Source organism: Dreissena polymorpha, chromosome 13 (assembly GCF_020536995.1).
Source record: "Dreissena polymorpha isolate Duluth1 chromosome 13, UMN_Dpol_1.0, whole genome shotgun sequence".
NCBI lineage: Eukaryota > Metazoa > Mollusca > Bivalvia > Myida > Dreissenidae > Dreissena > Dreissena polymorpha.
In genome coordinates, this window is record NC_068367.1 from 48,672,843 (window position 1) to 48,692,679 (window position 19,837).

At 32.9% G+C, this 19,837-nt stretch overlaps 1 protein-coding gene across 3 annotated transcripts in view; it reads left to right on the forward strand.

Moving 5' to 3' along the window:
* LOC127856071 (receptor-type tyrosine-protein phosphatase N2-like) overlaps positions 1–17,820 on the forward strand; it is a 95,498-nt gene extending 77,678 nt beyond the window's left edge. For all 3 annotated transcript variants that reach the window (XM_052392058.1, XM_052392057.1, XM_052392056.1), the window contains 4 exons: positions 14,764–14,817; positions 15,417–15,481; positions 15,952–16,025; positions 16,946–17,820. In XM_052392058.1, the coding sequence (XP_052248018.1) occupies positions 14,764–14,817; positions 15,417–15,481; positions 15,952–16,025; positions 16,946–17,017 (265 nt within the window). In that variant the 3' untranslated portion in view covers positions 17,018–17,820. The remainder of the gene's footprint in view (positions 1–14,763; positions 14,818–15,416; positions 15,482–15,951; positions 16,026–16,945) is intronic.
* The last annotated feature ends 2,017 nt before the right edge of the window (positions 17,821–19,837 follow it).

The window sequence follows — 19,837 nt, forward strand, 5'->3', positions numbered from 1 at the left end:
GTCAAGGTCACGGTGACCCGAAATAGTAAAATGGTTTCCAAATGATAACTCAAGAACGCTTATGCCTAGGATCATGAAACTTCATAGATACATTGATCATGACTCGCAGATGACCCTTATAAATTTTCATGTCACTAGGTCAAAGGTCAAGGTCACGGTGACCCGAAATAGTAAAATGGTGTCCGGATGATAACTCAAGAACGCTTATGCCTAGGATCATGAAACTTCATAGGTACATTGATCCTGAGTCGCAGATGACCCCTATTGATTTTCAGGTCACTAGGTCAAAGGTCAAGGTCACGGTGACCGGAAATAGTAAAATGGTTTCCGGGTGATAACTCAAGAGCGCTTATGCCTAGGATCATGAAACTTCATAGGTACATTGATCATGACTCACAGATGATCCCTAATGATTTTCTGGTCACTAGGTCAAAGGTCAAGGTGACTTGACACAGTTAAATGGTTTCCGGATGATAACACAAGAAAACTTACGCCAAGGATCATGAAACTTCATAGGTACATTGATCTTGACTCGCAGATGACCCCTATTGATTTTCAGGTTACTAGGTCAATGGTCAAGGTCACAGTGCCAAAAAAACGTATTCACACAATGGCTACCACTACAACTGACAGCCCATATGGGGGCCATGCATGTTTTACAAACAGCCCTTGTTAATATAAGAATTCTTCCAAAAAATCAAGATAATAGCAAGAAGTAAATGAAACCATAAAGTATATCAGGTATACATGCCTATAAAGCAAATTTAACCGTTTACTTATTTTTGTCATTTGTTTGCCAGGTTACATGTCCATCATTCAGTTGTAAAAGAATTATGTGTCACAGGACTAACACACATTTGAGCAATTCTTATAAAGTGCAACTGTCTGAAATTTTAAAGTCATTAATACACTGTAACTCCAATATAGTGCGGTCCGTTATAACGCTGTGTCCAATATAACGCGGGGGGTGCTTGGATCCCGTTTTTTCTCCAACCTTACATTTCTGATTCAAATCCATGTTATGCAACTACTTGTATTTTCAGAAAATTCAAAGAAGCCGGCGATCACAGCTTGATTGCTTTATCCGTTCGTTTAACTGATTTTAATCGATTAGAGGTTAAACGACACTCGACAGCTAATTGGTGTTAATCTGTTGTGTAATGTCAATAAAGGTGTTAAAACTCGCGAGTCCGTGTATATTACATGTATTCCCTATCAGAGCGGTTCCGTGCGCTAATTTCAATAAGGTAAGTGCAAGCGTAATAATTATCAAATTAAAGTTATTTAAAACGATTACCTGTTTATGTTTTATATTTATCGTGTATTGTATTTCATTGTATAAACTATGGCTGTGTAAGTGTGTTATCGTTTATTATATGCTATTCAATCTTGATACATAAAAAGATCTTTGTGTATGTTTAATGTTTCAGTACGTATACGAAAAGTAAATTAAAAAATCCTGACGATTTATTTACATGCTAACGCAGTGTAATTGTTAACAGAGATTCACTTAAATTTTTGCCCGTTATCAGAAAGTCCGCGGAAAGCGCGTTTTTTTACATGCTGCGTATGACGCAATAAAACATTACTTTGTACATGTATCGTATTGCCTTCAATCTAAATTTAAATTCGCTCGTCCAATGAAAGCTGTGTCCCATAATGCACCGTACTATTTTTCTGCAAAATGGCGTAGGCATATGAATTTGTTTACGAAATACGTAAACATATTTCTTGTAATAAATGTTTAACATTATTTTTTCGTAATTGATGTTGTAATTATATTGGATTATCGGACAAATGTGCACATAAGAAAAGCGTTATATATACTGTTATCGTTCGATTCGATTTATATGCATGTATTTGCGGATTACAACACAGCATGACAATATAAATAAATAAGCTCAAAACTTATAACGCTGTCCGTTTATAACGCTGTTGCGTGGCTTGGACCCCGTCATCCGCGTTATATTGGAGTTACAGTGTAATGTGGGAAAATCTGTGCGCCTGAAAAATAAGAGTTAAAAAAAGGATTATTTTTGTTTTAAAAGGGTTTTCATAAATTAAGAGTGTTAGAAATCTGAGAATTATTACAAAAATTAAAAAAGTTTGTATCATTTAATTATAAAATTACACCTTGTCTCATTCTGTTAATAGAATGGCTTTGTAATAAAATATGCAATAAAAAAATTAATCTTTGAAATGTCTTCTCATCTAGTATGAAAGGATTCTTTATCAATTTGCAAACATACAATAACTCAGCTGATGCCACAGGTTCATATGATGGCTCTAAACACTTTATTGTAAACATTAGATGTCATAAGACTTGTGACAAGAAGGTGTTGGCATTATGATATTCTCTGAAAGGGTCCATTGTCATTTCCCTTGGTAGGGTAGACCGTACATGTAAAATCCTACACCCTTGACAGTGCTCACTTTTTTTATGGTTGGTTGCTGGTGTCTAGCCCTTTTTTTTCCTGCTGTTCACATAACAATCATTTAACCAAGGATGGGTTATTAAACAGCATAGAATATTGTGTGTAAAACTATTGGGGAAAAAACAATACAAATCTCACAACCACCTTTTTTACATGGTGTTGGTATAGCTGTGACTTATGATATTAATTTCACAGATGTAGGTAGCGTTGTTCTGATACACTGCACCTGCTTTAATTAACCCTTTGCATTCTGGGAAATTTGTCGTCTGCTAAAATGTTGTCTGCTGAATTTCTAAAATTAGCATTTTCTTCGATTTTTTTTCATAGAATACTATCAGAATAGCAAACAGTTTGGATCCTGGTGAGATGCCACGTTCTGTGGCGTCTCATCTGGATCCAAACTGCAAATGCTTTTAAAATTCGGTTCCAGGGTTAACAATACTTCACGAGTTATATGGTTTTGCTGCAAACACCAGTGATCACAAATTTTTATTAAAGGAAGCATCAGTATTGATTAATTTGTGAACAATTTTTGATTTGAGTAATGTATACTTATTTTATCATATCTTGATGAATAACAATTCTTCGTTATTTTAGAGTATGTTTTAATTCCAATATTAAAGTCCATAAATTTTTATTTATAAAATAAAAAATACATAAAAAGAACATTCATATAAAATACTGTTATGGTATAATGTAACCTGCAAAATGATCATACAGCTCTATGAATTAAGTAAACGTTCAAGTTAGGATAATATGCTAAATTATAATTTTCTTACCCCTTTTATATTATATTGTATAAATCAGTTATGAATATTTTATAACTATCATGAAATTAGACAATGACCATCTTATTGGCAGGGTAAGGTATAAAGGCCTCAATGCAAGGTCCCAACCTGCCTCCATTGGGCCTCCACCCTTGGTCTAACCCATTTATGCTTAGTGGACTCTCCCATCCTTTAAAATTGGATCAATTTATTTCCAAAATTAGGGATGTCTAGTATATTTATTTCTATATTTAGAATATTTCTTACAGAAATTCCTTTAACAACAGCGCAGACCCTGATAAGGTTATCTGGGTCTACGCTGTTTGCCAAGGCCTTTTTTCTAGATGCTAGGCATCAATGGGTTAATGTAATGTTTATCTGAAAGTTCAATAAATTAACTTTAATTTTCCCAATGAAACTAGTTTTATTCATTAGAAAAACAATCTTTTAAATGCATATAATATTAAATATATTATTATATAAAATTTTTTGCTTTATGACCGCAAACGCTGAAGTGCCCTTTTTAATAATTTTGCAGCTTGCCTTTTTCTAATGCTGAAGCACTATATAGTATTTGAATTAGTCTTCTTTAAACCCATCAAAATTTGCATATTTGTATCAGTGTTGTTGAAACTTCAATTGAAACTTGAATTGCATGTTACGTCTAAGTTTTAATTTTGTATCTGAAAATAACATACGAATGAATCATGCATAGGTTGAATATAATCCTACTAATTTAAAGTGTGCGAGATGCAATCCATTAACTTGTAAGCAGGATCAATAAACTGTAGCATTTTAACAAATGAAGCGTGTTGATTTCAGTGATAGTTGTTAGCCTCTGGGTAGGTTTTGTTGTGTTTCCATTAACATTAGAATTCACACAGACAATGTCATTGAGCAAAATCAATAGGCAGGCAATCAGAGCACCTGCCGGACTGCTGCCAATTAATTTCCTACCAAAATCATGGCAATTATAATCATGATTATTGATTATTGACCATGTGTCAACAGCCATTGGTGTGCCATTGTCAAAATCATGTGGTATGACAATAGCATCACATTGCTGTTCTCACAAGACAGAACCCTCGCAGTGCCTTAAAATCAGATGCTCAGAGACAAAGGTCGCTATGGCGATTTGGTTGAAGATAATAACATTGATTTTTTAAATGTGTGACGTTACGATGAAGAACCTCTGTGATGAGGGATAAAATTGGGATTTTCATGTATTGGCGATTAGTTGAGTTTTATAGACTCAGTCCATGACACAGTCTCTTAGACATTTCTCTTGCATTCGCTGTCAGATCGCAGTGCTGGAAACACAGTTATTCCAAATAGTGGATAGCAGTTCGCCTCATTGTGGAAAAAAATGAGGGACATTTTTCCAAGAGAACACTGCAAAATTATTCTTTATTTTTTGAGGATTTGTGCTAAACCAGGTTTGTGAACAATTTTTTATGTTGATATTAATATTGAAATAGTTTATTACTATTTTGTCTGGTTATTATAAAGTTTTATTTTATTATTAGTGCTATAAAAGAATCCCTTATTAAGTTAATCAAGATGAATTATTAGTATTCAGTGAATAGATCCAATTTAAACATATTTATTTTTTGCAGTTTAAATATTGTATAGAATAATAAATTCAGTATTTAAATTAATAATAACAAATAAAATGAATAGTAAACAAAAATAACATTGACCAAATTGTACAAGTATAAATGTAATAAACTATTATTAATTAGATTTAATATAATGCAATGCATTTGAAATACTGAATAATGTATAACATACAATAATTTAAGTCATTTACTTGCAATTCTATTCTGAGTACATGGTATGTATTATGAATTCAAGTAATTGAAGTAAATAAATACTGATATATAGATGTATAATAATATAAATAATTAGTCCCTGTTTTGACATTAATTTTTAACTAAATTACATAATGATTTGATTGCAAAACACACTGAGGTTAATTATATAGACAAACAGTAAAATTGTGTACAATTCTCTTTGAACTGCATGATGATAAAAGGATAATTTTTTGTTTGCTAATTCAGAAATATTTAAAAATACCAGTAAGACAAGTCTTCTTTCAATCATTTCAGGTATTGAAATAATTTGTCTCATAATGTAGATAGAAAAAATCAGAAACTGTAATATGAAATTAATAATGTTTTAATAATAAATTTACAAACTTTCAAAATTTGTCCCCAAAAAGGAAAAAATTCCATACCTATTCAAAATTAGAAATGTCCCATCATTACCGAAATTACACTTATTTTTTGAACCCTTAAAAATAATTATTTTGTTTGTGTCCGAAAAATTTAGAAACAAAAAATATTTTTAAAATACGGTGTCCGAAAATTTAGCGACAAATGTAAGTGCGTTCTCTCTCCAATATGCAATGTGTATAGCCTCAACTTTTCAACAAAGAATAGAATGCGCCGTATGGTATACATTATTTTGATATATATTTCACTTAAATCTGTAGTAGAAACCACTATATGTTAATGGTATACATGGATATTTGCACAATAACGCAAATGTAATTGTTCATTGCCTTAAGACATTTATCTGCCAGGATTTATTACCTTAATCAGCCTTTCCCCCATAAGAAGCAAAGTGAAAACGGCTTTTGCAACCAGCATAATACCAGAACAGCCTGCGATTAACTCACAGTCTGTTCAGGTTTTATGCTGTTTCCTGCTCATCAGTAACTAAGGGTTTAAAAAGAAGCCTTTAAAACTTGAATCTAGTAAGAAAGGTCTTTAATTTAAATTGACTTTCTTAGTAACTTCAAACGCGTGAAAATACGTATCTAAATGGTTAATCTGATTGTAAAAATGCATGATCAAAGTGTCACCAGTTAAGTGTAAATTGGCAGAAGTCTTGTAAAATAAACTGTCTGAAAATAACACAGAAGTCCAAAAATTCAACATTTAGTCAGTCACAAAAAATAATTAATTATTTTGACTCTAAACAGGGTTGTCCAAACAATTTATTATGGTAATCCAATAAATAAGTAACTCCCCAAAATTTGTCCAATGAGAAAGTTCCCTACTTTGTCCATCAATGAGAAAGTTCTCAAATTAGCCAAATCAATGAGAAACTTCCCATAATAAGTCCAACAAATGTTAAAAACTGAATCATTGTGAATGTTGTATCAATAACTATATAAAGCTGGTGTCACAATTCTTAGACTTTTATGGAGGGGGCAGACTGGAATAGTGGGGCCACGTATCTACATGTACATTCCATAAAATGCAAATCAGAATTAAAGATGTAAACAATCTCACATATTTTTTATGGGAATTTTAATAGTTAAAATGAAACAAATAAAAATATGTCATTATGATATTATGTCATAATAAAAGGGAGGATAATAATTATAACGTATTTAACACAATATTATAATAATAATTTAACTGATTGTTAATTCATGAGCTTAATTTCAATTGCCCATAACAAAATATTTGAAGAAGACTTAAAACAGACATCTGCATGGTGTGCAGTTGTAAGTTGAGATATTAGATATTTGCTGAATTGACCCATTTGTGCCTAGTTGACTCTCCCATCTATCTAAATTGGATCAATTTATTTCCAAAATTAGGGATGTCTAGGATATTTATTTCTATATTTAGAATATTTCTTACAGAAATTCCTTTAAGCAAACAGCGCAGACACAGATGAGACGCCACATCATGTGGCATCTCATCTGGGTCTACGCTGTTTGCAAAGGCCTTTTTCTAGACGCTAGGCATAAATGGGTTAACCTAGGAAGAAAGAGGGGATACTGAGAGCTTGCAAATGACAGGTAGCCTTTAAAAGGCCAGTCAAAGTCAGAGTTTAGTGGTTATCTGCTTGGATTTGAGGCATGATGTTGAATCAGGCCTGTTTATTTGTTAAGGCATCAAAATGTTTGTTGAAAAATATGTAAGTGGATGTTGACAATCAGGGTTATATGGGGAGCAGGTTATTGTACACCAGTTCAAGAAAAAGAATACATCTGTTGACAATATTGAAAATGAAAAATTCAACGTACAAAGAACATTGAATGACACAATATTCAAGTTGATATTGATGATGAGGATTGTATGGAAATGTAGTTTATTTTTACAAAAATAATCAAATAGCAAACAAACTTAATTATGTTGAAAAAACAACAACAGTCTAATTGCATGAGACTGCTTGGACAGGATTGGAAAAAAAGTATTAATATGGGAATGTACAGGACCAGAGAGGAATACAAAGATCAATATTGGAATGTACAAGACCAGAAAAGGAATACACAAACCAATATTGGAATGTACAGGACCAGAAAAGGAATACACAGATCAATATTGGAATGTACAGGACCAGAAAAGGAATACACAGATCAATATTGGAATGTACAGGACCAGAAAAGGAATACACAGATCAATATTTGAATGTACAGGACCAGAAAAGGATTACACAGATCAATTTGGGAATGTACAAGACGAGAGACAAGTGGACATGTAATAAGGCTTTATACAATAGGAAAGAAGAGATACCCCAAAAATGTATGGTAAAACACAAGAAAAGATGGGATGATGCAGAGTAATATGGGAATGAACAGGACAAGATGGAAACACACAGAACAATATGGGAATGAACAGGACAAGATGGAAACACACAGAACAATATGGGAATGAACAGGACAAGATGGAAACACACAGGACAATATGGGAATGAACAGGACAAGATGGAAACACACAGAACAATATGGGAAATTCACAGATGTAGATGGTAATATACAGAATAATATTGGCTTCTTAAATAATAAGATGCAAACATGCAGAGCATTATGGGCATTTCACAGATTACGATGGAAATATGCAGAACAATATGAACATTTCATAGATAAAGATGGTAATATATTGCATACAGAACAATATGTGAATTTTGCAGGTCAAGATAGTATTATAAAGAACAAAAGAATCATTTTGCAGGAAATTTTTTGAATATACAGGAATAGGAATATTATAAGATTTGGCAGTTCCGAAGAAGGTGGGGTATACATGCAACAGTATAACAAATATTGGAATACACTAATCAAAATTGAAAATAGACATAATGCCAAGGGAATAAACAGCACTGTTTAAGAATATAATTTAAAAAAACGGGTAGTGCACAGATACAGAATGGGAATTATAAATGATATAGGAACACTTTAGAAGTCGTGGATGCAGCAAAAGGCTGAAATCTTCTCAAATGATAAGTTTTCTTATGGTTCCGTTTGGAAGACATCTTTGAGCCCAGCTGTTTCAACTAAAATACCTAGTGTTGATGTTGTTTGTATTGTAATCCAAACATATTTGGTTCAGGCTAGTTTTTTGTATTGTTGTGGCACTTGTTGGTGTTGTTTATAGTCCCAAGAAGCACCAGAGTATTTCAGTAACGAAATTTGACATGGCTTTCACACTTTGATACACCAACAATAGAATCACAAACAATAGAATCCTACCACAAACAATAGAATCCTACCACAAATAATAGAATCCTACCACAAATAATAGAATCCTACCACAAACAATACAATCCTGCCACAAACAATAGAATCCTAACACAAATAATAGAATCCTACTACAAACAAGAATCCTAACACAAACAAGAATCCTACCACAAACAATACAATCCTAACACAAACAATACAATCCTAACACAAACAATAGAATCCTTACACAAACAAGAATCCTAACACAAACAAGAATCCTACCACAAATAAAAGAATCCTGCCACAAACAAGAATCCTACCACAAACAATAGAATCCTAACACAAACAAGAATCCTAGCGCAATCAAGAATCCTACCACAAACAATAGAATCCTAGCACAAACCATAGAATCCTAACACAAACAATTAAGAGCCCTACCACAAATAATAGAATCCTAGCACAAACAATAGAATCATAGCACAAACACTATAATCCTACCACAAACAAGAATCCTAACACAAACAAGAATCCTACCACAAATAATAGAATCCTAGCACAAATAATAGAACTCTACCACAAACAAGAATCCTAACAAAAACAAGAATCCTACCACAAATAATAGAATCCTAACGCAAACAATAGAATCCTAACACAACAAGAATCCTAACACAAACAAGAATCCTACCACAAACAATAGAATCCTACCACAAACATAAGAATCCTACCACAAACAATAGAATCCTACCACAAACAATAGAATCCTAACACAAACAAAAGCCCTACCACAAATAAGAATCCTACCACAAATAATAGAATCCTAGCACAAACAAGAGAATCCTAGCACAAACAATAGAATCCTACCACAAACAAGAATCCTACCACAAACAATAGAATCCTACCACAAATAATAGAATCCTGCCACAAACAAGAATCCTAACACAAACAAGAATCCTACAACAAATAATAGAATCCTGCCACAAATAATAGAATCCTACCACAAACAATAGAATCCTACCACAAACAAAAGAATCCTACCACAAATAATAGAATCCTAACACAAACAATAGAATCCTAACACAAACAAGAATCCTACTACAAATAATAGAATCCTACCACAAACAATAGAATCCTAACACAAAAAAATAGAATCCTACCACAAACAAGAATCTTACCACAAACAAGAATCCTACCACAAACAAGAACCCTACCACAAACAATAGAATCCTACCACAAACAAGAGCTTTACCACAAACAATAGAATCCTTCCACAAACAATAGAATCCTAACACAAACAATAGAATCCTAACACAAACAATAGAATCCTAACACAAACAATAGAATCCTAACACAAACAATAGAATCCTAACACAAACAATAGAATCCCACAACATAGCAACAAAATGTTAATACTGTAATTATGAGATTAACCTGTCCATTACCTTTTGTTGTCATGATTTGTAAACAGAGGGAACCCATTAAACATTTCCCACATAGAGAGAGAGAGAGAAATGTATTTGATGGTTGAAATCCATTATCTCTTACCAGGATTGCCCTTTTGAAACTTAAAAAAAGTATTTGACAGTTCCATGTTGTTAGTAATTCAATATGTGAGGCTTGTGATGGGAAAACCAGGCTAAATGGACGTGCAACAAGTTTTGTATTCAATCAACAGGTAGATTCATGATGTTACTGCCTAAAGTGTGTTGATCATTAACCCATTTATGCCTAGCATCTAGAAAAAAGGCCTTGGCAAACATCGTAGACCCAGAGATGCCGCATGATGCGGCGTCTCATCAGGGTCTGCGCTGTTTGCTTAAAGGAATTTCTGTAAGAAATATTCTAAATATAGAAATAAATATACTAGACATGCCTAATTTTGGAAATAAATTGATCCAATTTTGAAGGATGGGAGAGTCCACTAGGCATACATGGGTTAAAAGCGACATTCCTGAAACGGAAAATACCATTTCAGCCTATGAGTATTCCTGCCTGTTCACAGTCTGATCAAAGACAACACTTAATTTGTATTTATTTAGCCTGGTTTTCTCATAACCAGCCTCAGATGTTAGTAACTCTGATTCACATAATATTCTTGTAGATTTTCTTTGTTTTATTGTTGAAGAACAGTGTATCAGAAATTATACTTTAAGTTTTTGGAAACCTGGAAAATGAGCAGGTAACTTTATGGTGTGTCATGACAACTAACCTTGTAACTACGGTGATATTGCAGTATTGTGATGTTGCATGCATTGTTGTCAACGGACCATTATGAACTGTTGTGACTCCTTTCACCTTACCCCATACCATTCCCCAATATTCAAGCTAACATTCAAACACAGGATGTATTTTATAGCATTTGCAAAATTTTCTGAGAAAACAAATATAATTCTTGCACATTTATAGCAGTGTTTTTAGCATCCAAATAATTTAGTTAAGTTACCAAATGTATGGTTAGTCCTAAATCAATACAATTCCTGTGATACTAAACTGTCTTTGAAATATGACTTTACTCTTTTATTTGCTACACTAATATATTTAATAGTACCAAATTGATTATTGTGTCTAGTATCCAGGCATTTTTTATCATCTTTTTAAACATGGCATGTAATGTTCCTTTGTTAATGCATGATTTATATTATTTATTAATTTTTTCATTACTGTTGTTCTTTCATTATTTTACTGATACAAGAAAGATAACTATTGAAGATGAGTTTCTTTTAAACATGCTGCATGATCTCCCTTTTTTAACAGCATCATCCCACCATTCTTACCTCCCATTGAAGAAGGAAATACAACAGTGCTATGATGAGTTGGCTCCCTTCAATGCTTCAGCACACATACTGGCTCCATGACAGCTTTTGTGATTTGGCAATTGTTAGTTCAGCAAATTGCATAGTCACAAAAGTGATCATGTGGCGCATGTACTCGACTATTACGCAACTAACCTGTCACTGTTCACAGCAATATGGCCTTTAGCTTTCACTAACATCCTTGTGTGATCGTCTGAAGCATTTCAGCATTTCACCTGTATTATTCAACGCTTTAGCTGATGCAAAAAATCCAGGGTATCAAGTGACTGGTTTCAGCATTTAAACTATGTAATTCAACGCTTTAGCCGATGCAATCCATGGTATCACCTGACCGGTTTCAGCTTTTCACCTGTGTTATTCAACGCTTGTGCTGATGCAATCCATGGTATCACCTGACTGGTTTCAGCATTTTACCTGTGTAATTCAACGCTTTAGCTGATGCAATCCATGGTATCACCTGACCGGTTTCAGCATTTCACCTTAAGCTGATGCAATCCATGGTATCACCTGACGGGTTTCAGCATTTCACCTTTAGCTGATGCAATCCATGGTATCACCTGACCGGCTTCAGCATTTCACCTGTGGTATTGGATGCCTGAACTGATTAAGACTATGCTTGCTCTTGACACAATTCCACCTTTAGAATCATCTCAGATACAGTTTACCTGATGCTTACCAGTGTCAGTGCACCTTGTGAAATTACTTGTCAAGTTTGGACACCAGGAAAACATTTCGGATGGAAATTGGGAGCCCATTGTTGTTGGTAACAGCTCAGCCTTTACAAACCACATCTTAAAATGTATTGTAAATAAGGACCATGAACTAACATTTAAATGATTATGTGATTGGTGCGTATACTAGTTTTTTTTATAAAACAATATTTTTGTAGCGAATGACATGTTTTGTTTTCACAATGTGTGACCTTACATGCCATTAGGAAGCAATAGTAACCCCTGGTTCAATCTCCACCAGGAGAGGGTCTTATTATCTAAAAAAAAAAACTGTTTCTTTCCTGAAACAAGAGTGTATTATATAAAGTATTTATCAAACTGCACGACTTGTTAATGGTTTTTAATTCAATAAAATTAAAATAAATAGATCTAAACTAAATTCTTACACTACACGCGACTTGTTTTGTATAGACAATGAAGGAAATCAAGTGTGGGTTGTTTTGCAATAATGTATGGGTGGAGCTTAATGTTTCGAAAATAGTTCTGAATAAACAAAGAAAATATTGTTCTCGATGAAAGTGACATCATTTGCAAAATATTTATGAATGAAAACAAGGTCATATGTTTGTACAATTCAATGACGTCACTAAATAGTGAACTTTGTACTAAGAAGGGCGGAGTATTGAAAGTATAGTTCACGTCCAAAAGCTGAAACCAAATCAATCAGAATTGCGTTAGAATCAAAATAATATTTTTCTATCATGGTTGCACTCGTGATTTAATTCCTACTCATCTATACTCCTTACTGTCTGTTATTCGACAACAAACCATGATAGAAAAATATTATTTCTTAAATAAAATTCGACATTACAGCAGTTGTATGTAATAATTTCATGCCTTATTAATGCTGCAGAAATGTGATTGTATAAACATCATGCCAAATGCCAAAATAAAGCATAATTATGTAACCAAGCTAAAGACTTTATTTTATGAGACTGAAGAAAAAGTGGTACAGATCTTAACCCTTTCTCCCATAAGAAGCAAAGTGAAAATGGCTTTTGCAACCAGCATAATGCCAGAACAGCCTGCAAGTAACTTGCAGCCTGTCCAGGTTTTATGCTGTTTGCTGCTCATCAGTATCAGGGTTGGAAATGAAGCCTTTTAAACTTGAATCTAGTAAGGAAGGTATTCAATTAAATTTTACGTTATATGGGACTACAAATGAGTCAAAATACGTATCTAAGTGGTAATGGGTTAAATTCTGTAAATGGTATGCCATTTTGCTTTCCGAATATGCCAGTCTGGAGCTGCTCTGGCCACATATGGCATAAAATCAATCTTTACATGACCCAGGTTAATTGTATTCCTGCCATTATAGCCTAACTTATTTGGATATACATCATTAGTTGAGGTGTCAATACAAGCTTACCCTTAATGGCATGGGTTTACAGTATAATAGACAAATACTTTTGTTTCCTTAAATAACTTGACAGCACCCAGAAAGCACAGACCTCTTGGGTAGATTGCACTTTACAGGTACGCAGTTATTTACCACTATCGACAAAGCGTGGATTAGGGGGCGGTAGCACCCGATACGAAGGAAATATATAGGATAAAAAGAATTTTTAGGTGTTATAAGGTGTTGCGGGTTAGGGTATGCTTTTTCGTTCTTTTTTACGTACTGGTAAAGTGCAATTGCCCCGACCTCTTCCAATAACCTACTCATAAATGGAACCTTTGATGGTGGTTTACCTTTTTTGCCAAACCAATGATCAGTTACCTTCTTGCAATCCAAATATCTAAATAAATAAACTAATAACATGCAATTTGTGTTAATAAATTTTGTCGAAAATTTGATGTTTACCGAGTATGTTTTGCAAATCAGTATGTGCTTAGCTAGCTAAGCTACGCTAAGGACTGTAACTCGCTATGCTAGGAACGATTACCGCTGCCTGTCTGCACTGCAGACAACAAATGCTTAGGAGCGTCTGCTATACTACTGCAACAGGTGTATTGACCAGCTTGTAAGTTGACATTGGCCAGTCTTGTGTTTATCATTGAAATCTGAAATTGGCTGCTTTCAGGGAAAAGGGGGCTTAATGCATGTCAAATAAGATTAGCCTGTGAACACTGATTAGCCTGTGTACACTGATTAGCCTGTGTACACTGATTAGCCTGTGCAATGCGCACAAGCTAATCAAGGATGGCAACAGCAAACAACTAAAGTGCCTTCAGCGCTTTGATTTTGCTAGTTGCTGTTGTTGACTGGTCAGGTGTAAATGTATATTCTATTATAAATATAACATACCTTGTATCCCCGACCAAACACAAACAATCTGTGGTCGTACATTTCTTGTGTATATACGGGTACCATTAGAAAAAATGATAATTTAAATGTACAGCTTATTATGCACTCATTTTAATCAAAGTTTTATATTAATGGTGTATTTTCATGGAGTGTTTAAGCAAAAATGAAGCATGAATTAAGCATGGAGGTATGTGTATTTTTTCTTTTATGGGAAGGGGTGAGGGGCATTTATTAGAGTTAGGGCATTAATAAGGGAATAATTGACAGTAAACAGTAACAGTAAATAATTGAGTGTAGCATGTGTGTATTTCCAGGAAGGTAAACAAGTCGTACAGGGGCAGGTCCTGTCCCATCCTGGTACACTGCAGGTGAGTTAATATCAGCATAATAAGGTAAGTAAGTGAAATATAATTAAGATAAAAATGGTGCTTTACTATATACGCCTTTCTGATTAAGTAAAGTAAATGAAACAAAGTGTCAACTTAAGATAGCAAAATGATATCCACATGTTTACTGCATGACACTAAAAGTCCAACAAACATTTTCTAAGGGATTCAAATGTATTTTTTTTTTGATAATGAACTATTGAATAACCTGCAAATGTGTTAATTTTAAGAAAACTAGATAATGTCTATGTAAAAATACATTTTAAAGTTAAATTATGAGAATAAACAGCTTTTGCTTTCCATTAAACACCTCAGCTTAATTAAATTAATGTGCGTTAAGTGACGTCCCTAATATGCCTGTGCGGACTTCACTTCTAACGACACTTTATGCACATGTATTAAACCCTATTTTGATAGATAGCGGCCCAAATGAAAAAAATATAATGTATAATGCATTTCTACACAGCTGAGGTGGTAAAATGAGCGTATGACAAGTACTAACCTATTAGTGTTAATCTTCTCACTATATGGTTAGACCGAGACTTATGTATTGCCTTTGCACATGAGCTGTTGTGTTTCAGTGATGGATGTGGCCGCACTGGAACCTATTGTCTTATTGACATGGTCCTGAACAGGATGGCTAAAGGTGGGTTACTCTTATACACACTTCATACCCAATAAAAGAAAATAACTGTACTGACTTTTACATAAATGTTTTGGCATACTCAAGGTTACTATCATGCATAATTTGAACTCTTAGGGAAACGCCTTGTAAGTGGGTGTATACAATTAGTAAACATTTCATTTGCTCATATATTTACTACAACACAAATACTTTCATACGACTTAAGTTTTTGGGATTCGTCTGGAATCATTTCTAAACTATAATTATAATTTATTGTCCATAGTTTATTAGTCTTTTGAGATGGTGTATAATTTTTAATTTCAATTACATGTTGGATAAGATTTACTTGCATAACTTTGTGAACAATGGCCTGGTTCTCAAAACATTTAACAATAATTGTTACAAAATTATATTTGAAGAAGTTTGATAAGTTTGTATACTGTTCTTTGAATCCCTGCGCAAAGGACTGTTATAAACACTTTTCTTTTTAGGGGCCAAGGAGATTGACATTGCTGCGACCTTGGAGCACATCCGTGACCAGAGGGTCAGCATGGTGAAAACTAAGGTAGGGCAAATTTGAAATGCCTTAATGCCATAAATAGGAATATTGTAATGATTAATGGGTCATAATTAGGTCTCTTGCTGCTTGACCTTGGTGGATCTTGCTCAAACTGTCAGGCTTTTATGACCTTAATGAGTAGATTATCATAACCAAACTAATTTTAGCTGGGACCAGTTGTTGCAGAATTATGGCCCTTTGTCTGTTTTTCCACTATAGAATATACAGTCCCAAAATGTGTAATGACTGGTTGGATCTTTCTCACATTTATGGTGTGGATTATTGTGAGGAAAGAATTTTAGCTGTGACAAGTTTCGGCAGATTTTCTCTTCTTTGCCAGTTTTATCCAAAGTAGAATAGATGGTCCCACATTATTATTTTTTTAATCTTCCCTTTAATTTTTGGATATGTTTTTTCAACAAATATCACATATTAAGGCCCTCAGTGTGAATATGAAAGTTAAAGAAAAATAATTTTGCTGAATTATGGACCTTTGTCTTTTTCTCCACAGTAGAATATGTTTGCTGTATTATGACATATTGATTGATGATAAAGTTAAGTTTAATATTGAACAGTTTAATTGACATATGTCCTGTAGAAATTGTATATCATTTGTACCCTTTAATTTATGGTTCCAAAAGTGACCTATTAATATAGACTCAGAAGTTAAACCTTCTCAATTAATACAGAATAAAGTTCAGCCAAAGAACTTGAAAAATGATAAAACTAAAAAATTGTATTGATAATGTATTAATTATACCACCTTATTTATATACAGACACTCATAGAAATTCCACAAATGGTATGCAGAGGAGAAAATAAAAAAAATCTTCATTCATGCAACTGTATTAATTTGTAATTCAAAATTTAAATCAATCTATTGTCTTTGCATTTCTTTTATAGCTATGGATGGTTTTGTTTTTCAGGAGCAGTTCCAGTTTGCACTTGCTGCAGTGGCAGAAGAGGTGCATGCCATACTGAAGGCGCTCCCACAGTAGTCATGTGACCATATTGCAGCCAACCAATTGGTTGGCCTGCCTGTCACATGACTCAGACTTTGAATCTGATTGGCTGTTTTGAAATTTGCAATGAAGTTTCTAATGGACTGGAATTTAGAACATTCAACTAAATATACGTATTGCATGGTGTTGTTTGTGGCTGAAATTTGTCATTGTTACTGGATATCTATTTTATGAAAGTTGTTTCATCATAGCTATTGTAATTGCATAATATGCTTTATCATACTTTTGGTTTCTAAAAATTGTATACCAAAATTTCCAAAAAACATGTTATGACTTCATAGGGCAATGGCAATTAAAATATTTCTTTCTGCTATCATTGATTGTATAGTATCAGACAATTTAAAACAGGAAACTTTGGAAATTAATGCTTTTAGATATATTTTCTCATTTCTACAAAATGTTTTTTTCTTTTATGTTTGAAAAATTAGTGTTGTGAATTTCATTATCTTCCTCATCATTTAAACTTCACTTACATGATCAAATCCCAGTAAACATTCGCTGACCTTGATTAATGGGTATCATTGTGAACACCTTAAAAATAGTAGGTCCGTTTTCGGAAATCACAAGATTTTGTTAAGGATTTGTTCTATAAAAAGTTTTGTATTCGATTTGCTAATTGTAAGCAAACAAATAATAAATGAACAAAAATTGTTGACATAATTTATTTCAATATTTGTTTGTTATTTGAACTATTGAACTTACGCTGATGTTGATGTTAAATAACATTTACTGGTGTTAACACCAAAGAATATCTTGGAAACTGTTATATTAATTATTCAAATATGTTAAATTGTTTTATATTTAAAGGGATCTTTTCACGCTTTGGTAAATTGACAAAATTGAAAAAAGTTGTTTCAGATTCGTAATTTTTTGTTTTAGTTATGATATTTGTGAGGAAACAGTAATACTGAACATTAACCATGCTCTAATATAGCCATTATATGCATCTTTTGATGATTTTAAAACCTAAAAATTATAAAGCGTTGCAACGCGAAACGATTGAATAATTTGGAGAGTTCTGTTTTTGTCGTTAAATTTTGTGAAACTACGAAGATTGATTATATAATGTATAAAATACGTCAAGAATGTGTACTCGGCGGAATAGCTCAGTAGGCTAGAGCGTTTTTACTTCAGGACTCTGGCAGGACTCCAGGGGTCACTGGTTCGAAACCTGCTCCGGGCAATGTTCTTTTCCTTTTTTAATTTTTTTTCTTGATTTTTTACTGGAGCTTTTACGATCAAATGTTTACATTTATCAATATAAAGCATTTAATGAATAAGTTAAAAAATGCCAAAATCTGTGAAAAGGCCCCTTTAAATTCTATTTATTTTTTAATTGATTGTTACAAAGTCTTGTTATTCTTATGTGTGATAAATGCTTAATTTTTAATCTGATCTTGTTGTGTGTTACAGAAAATTATATACATAAAAAAATTGGTACCTAAATTAAATTTTTAGTATAAAGATGTTTATTATTTAGTTAGTATTAGATGTTAGTCTTTATACATTTACTTAATTAAACAAGATGTGTTTTTTTTGTATTTTATTGAATACTGTTATTATAACCGTTATCAAGTAACCTTTTACAAGTCTGTTTGAATGAGAACAGCAGTACTGTAAGAAAAAAGAAGTGCCATTTATTTTTTAATGGCTTCATTTTAACCATAACTAGTTTAGTTATAATTCAAAATTATTTTACTAAGTTAAAAGTATTTTTTTTTATTTAACCCACAGCGCAATTTTATTTGTATAAGAATTTATAATTTTATTATTTTCTATAGATTTACATGCCAATATATTGGTTTAAATACAAACAGAAGTTTTTAATAATTTGATTTTCCAAAATTAAATGGCCCTTTTGATTTGTCTCCATTTAAATTATTTTCGTAAATAAACATTTTAATTATCACTGTTTACCTCATCTTGCATTCTTTCTTGAATACTTTTTCAATGTGAACATCATACTTTTCGTTTGAAGTATTTGTGTCAATGTATCCGCATGTATCATGGTCTTTAATCATTCCATGTTTTGTGTGAATGTTGTATTTCTTCAGTGTAAGGAGAGCAGATTAAACATAATCACAAACTAATTGAACTTTAAAAACTTTCTTGTTTCGGAAAAAAATAATGTGTATGATAAATGAAGGGCCAGCAAACAAAACCTAATGATAGAAGTTTCTATTTGTATGATAGAAAAAAAGCGGTCTGTATATTGGAAAAAATATTTTGTTCAGTAAAGATATCAATAAAGTAATATTTGGGCAATTAATAACGCCTTAGTTGTTTATTGTATTTGTCACAAATATTGTTGTTCTAGACAGACAAATGGAATAAAAAAAGAATGACAGACAGACAGTATAGCAAGTAAGAAAGACAGACAAACAAACAGATAGACAGACAGAATGTCAACGGCAATCACAATACCAGCAAGAATAAAGTTGTGAGAGATTAACATTCTTACATTTCGAAAAACACAATTTTATTATCATAATTGTTAACAGATGCTACCAATATTAATTGTGACTTCAAGTGAAACAGATCGTCATAAAGCTACGTCAATCAATGATTTTTTTTCAGGTAAAGATCAAAGAAAGTCTTCAGTGATTTTGCTTGTTTCACCATTGACCTTGAAATGTGACCATCACATTTGGTATTGAGACGTTCTTCTTGTATGGACCACTCCTTCACAATTACTTCTTCCCAGTTATCTGTCATCCAAGTTAGGCTCAATACCAGTGTATTATACCTTTGTTACCATCTGTTCGAAAAGTAATTTCCTAAGTTATACACTATATC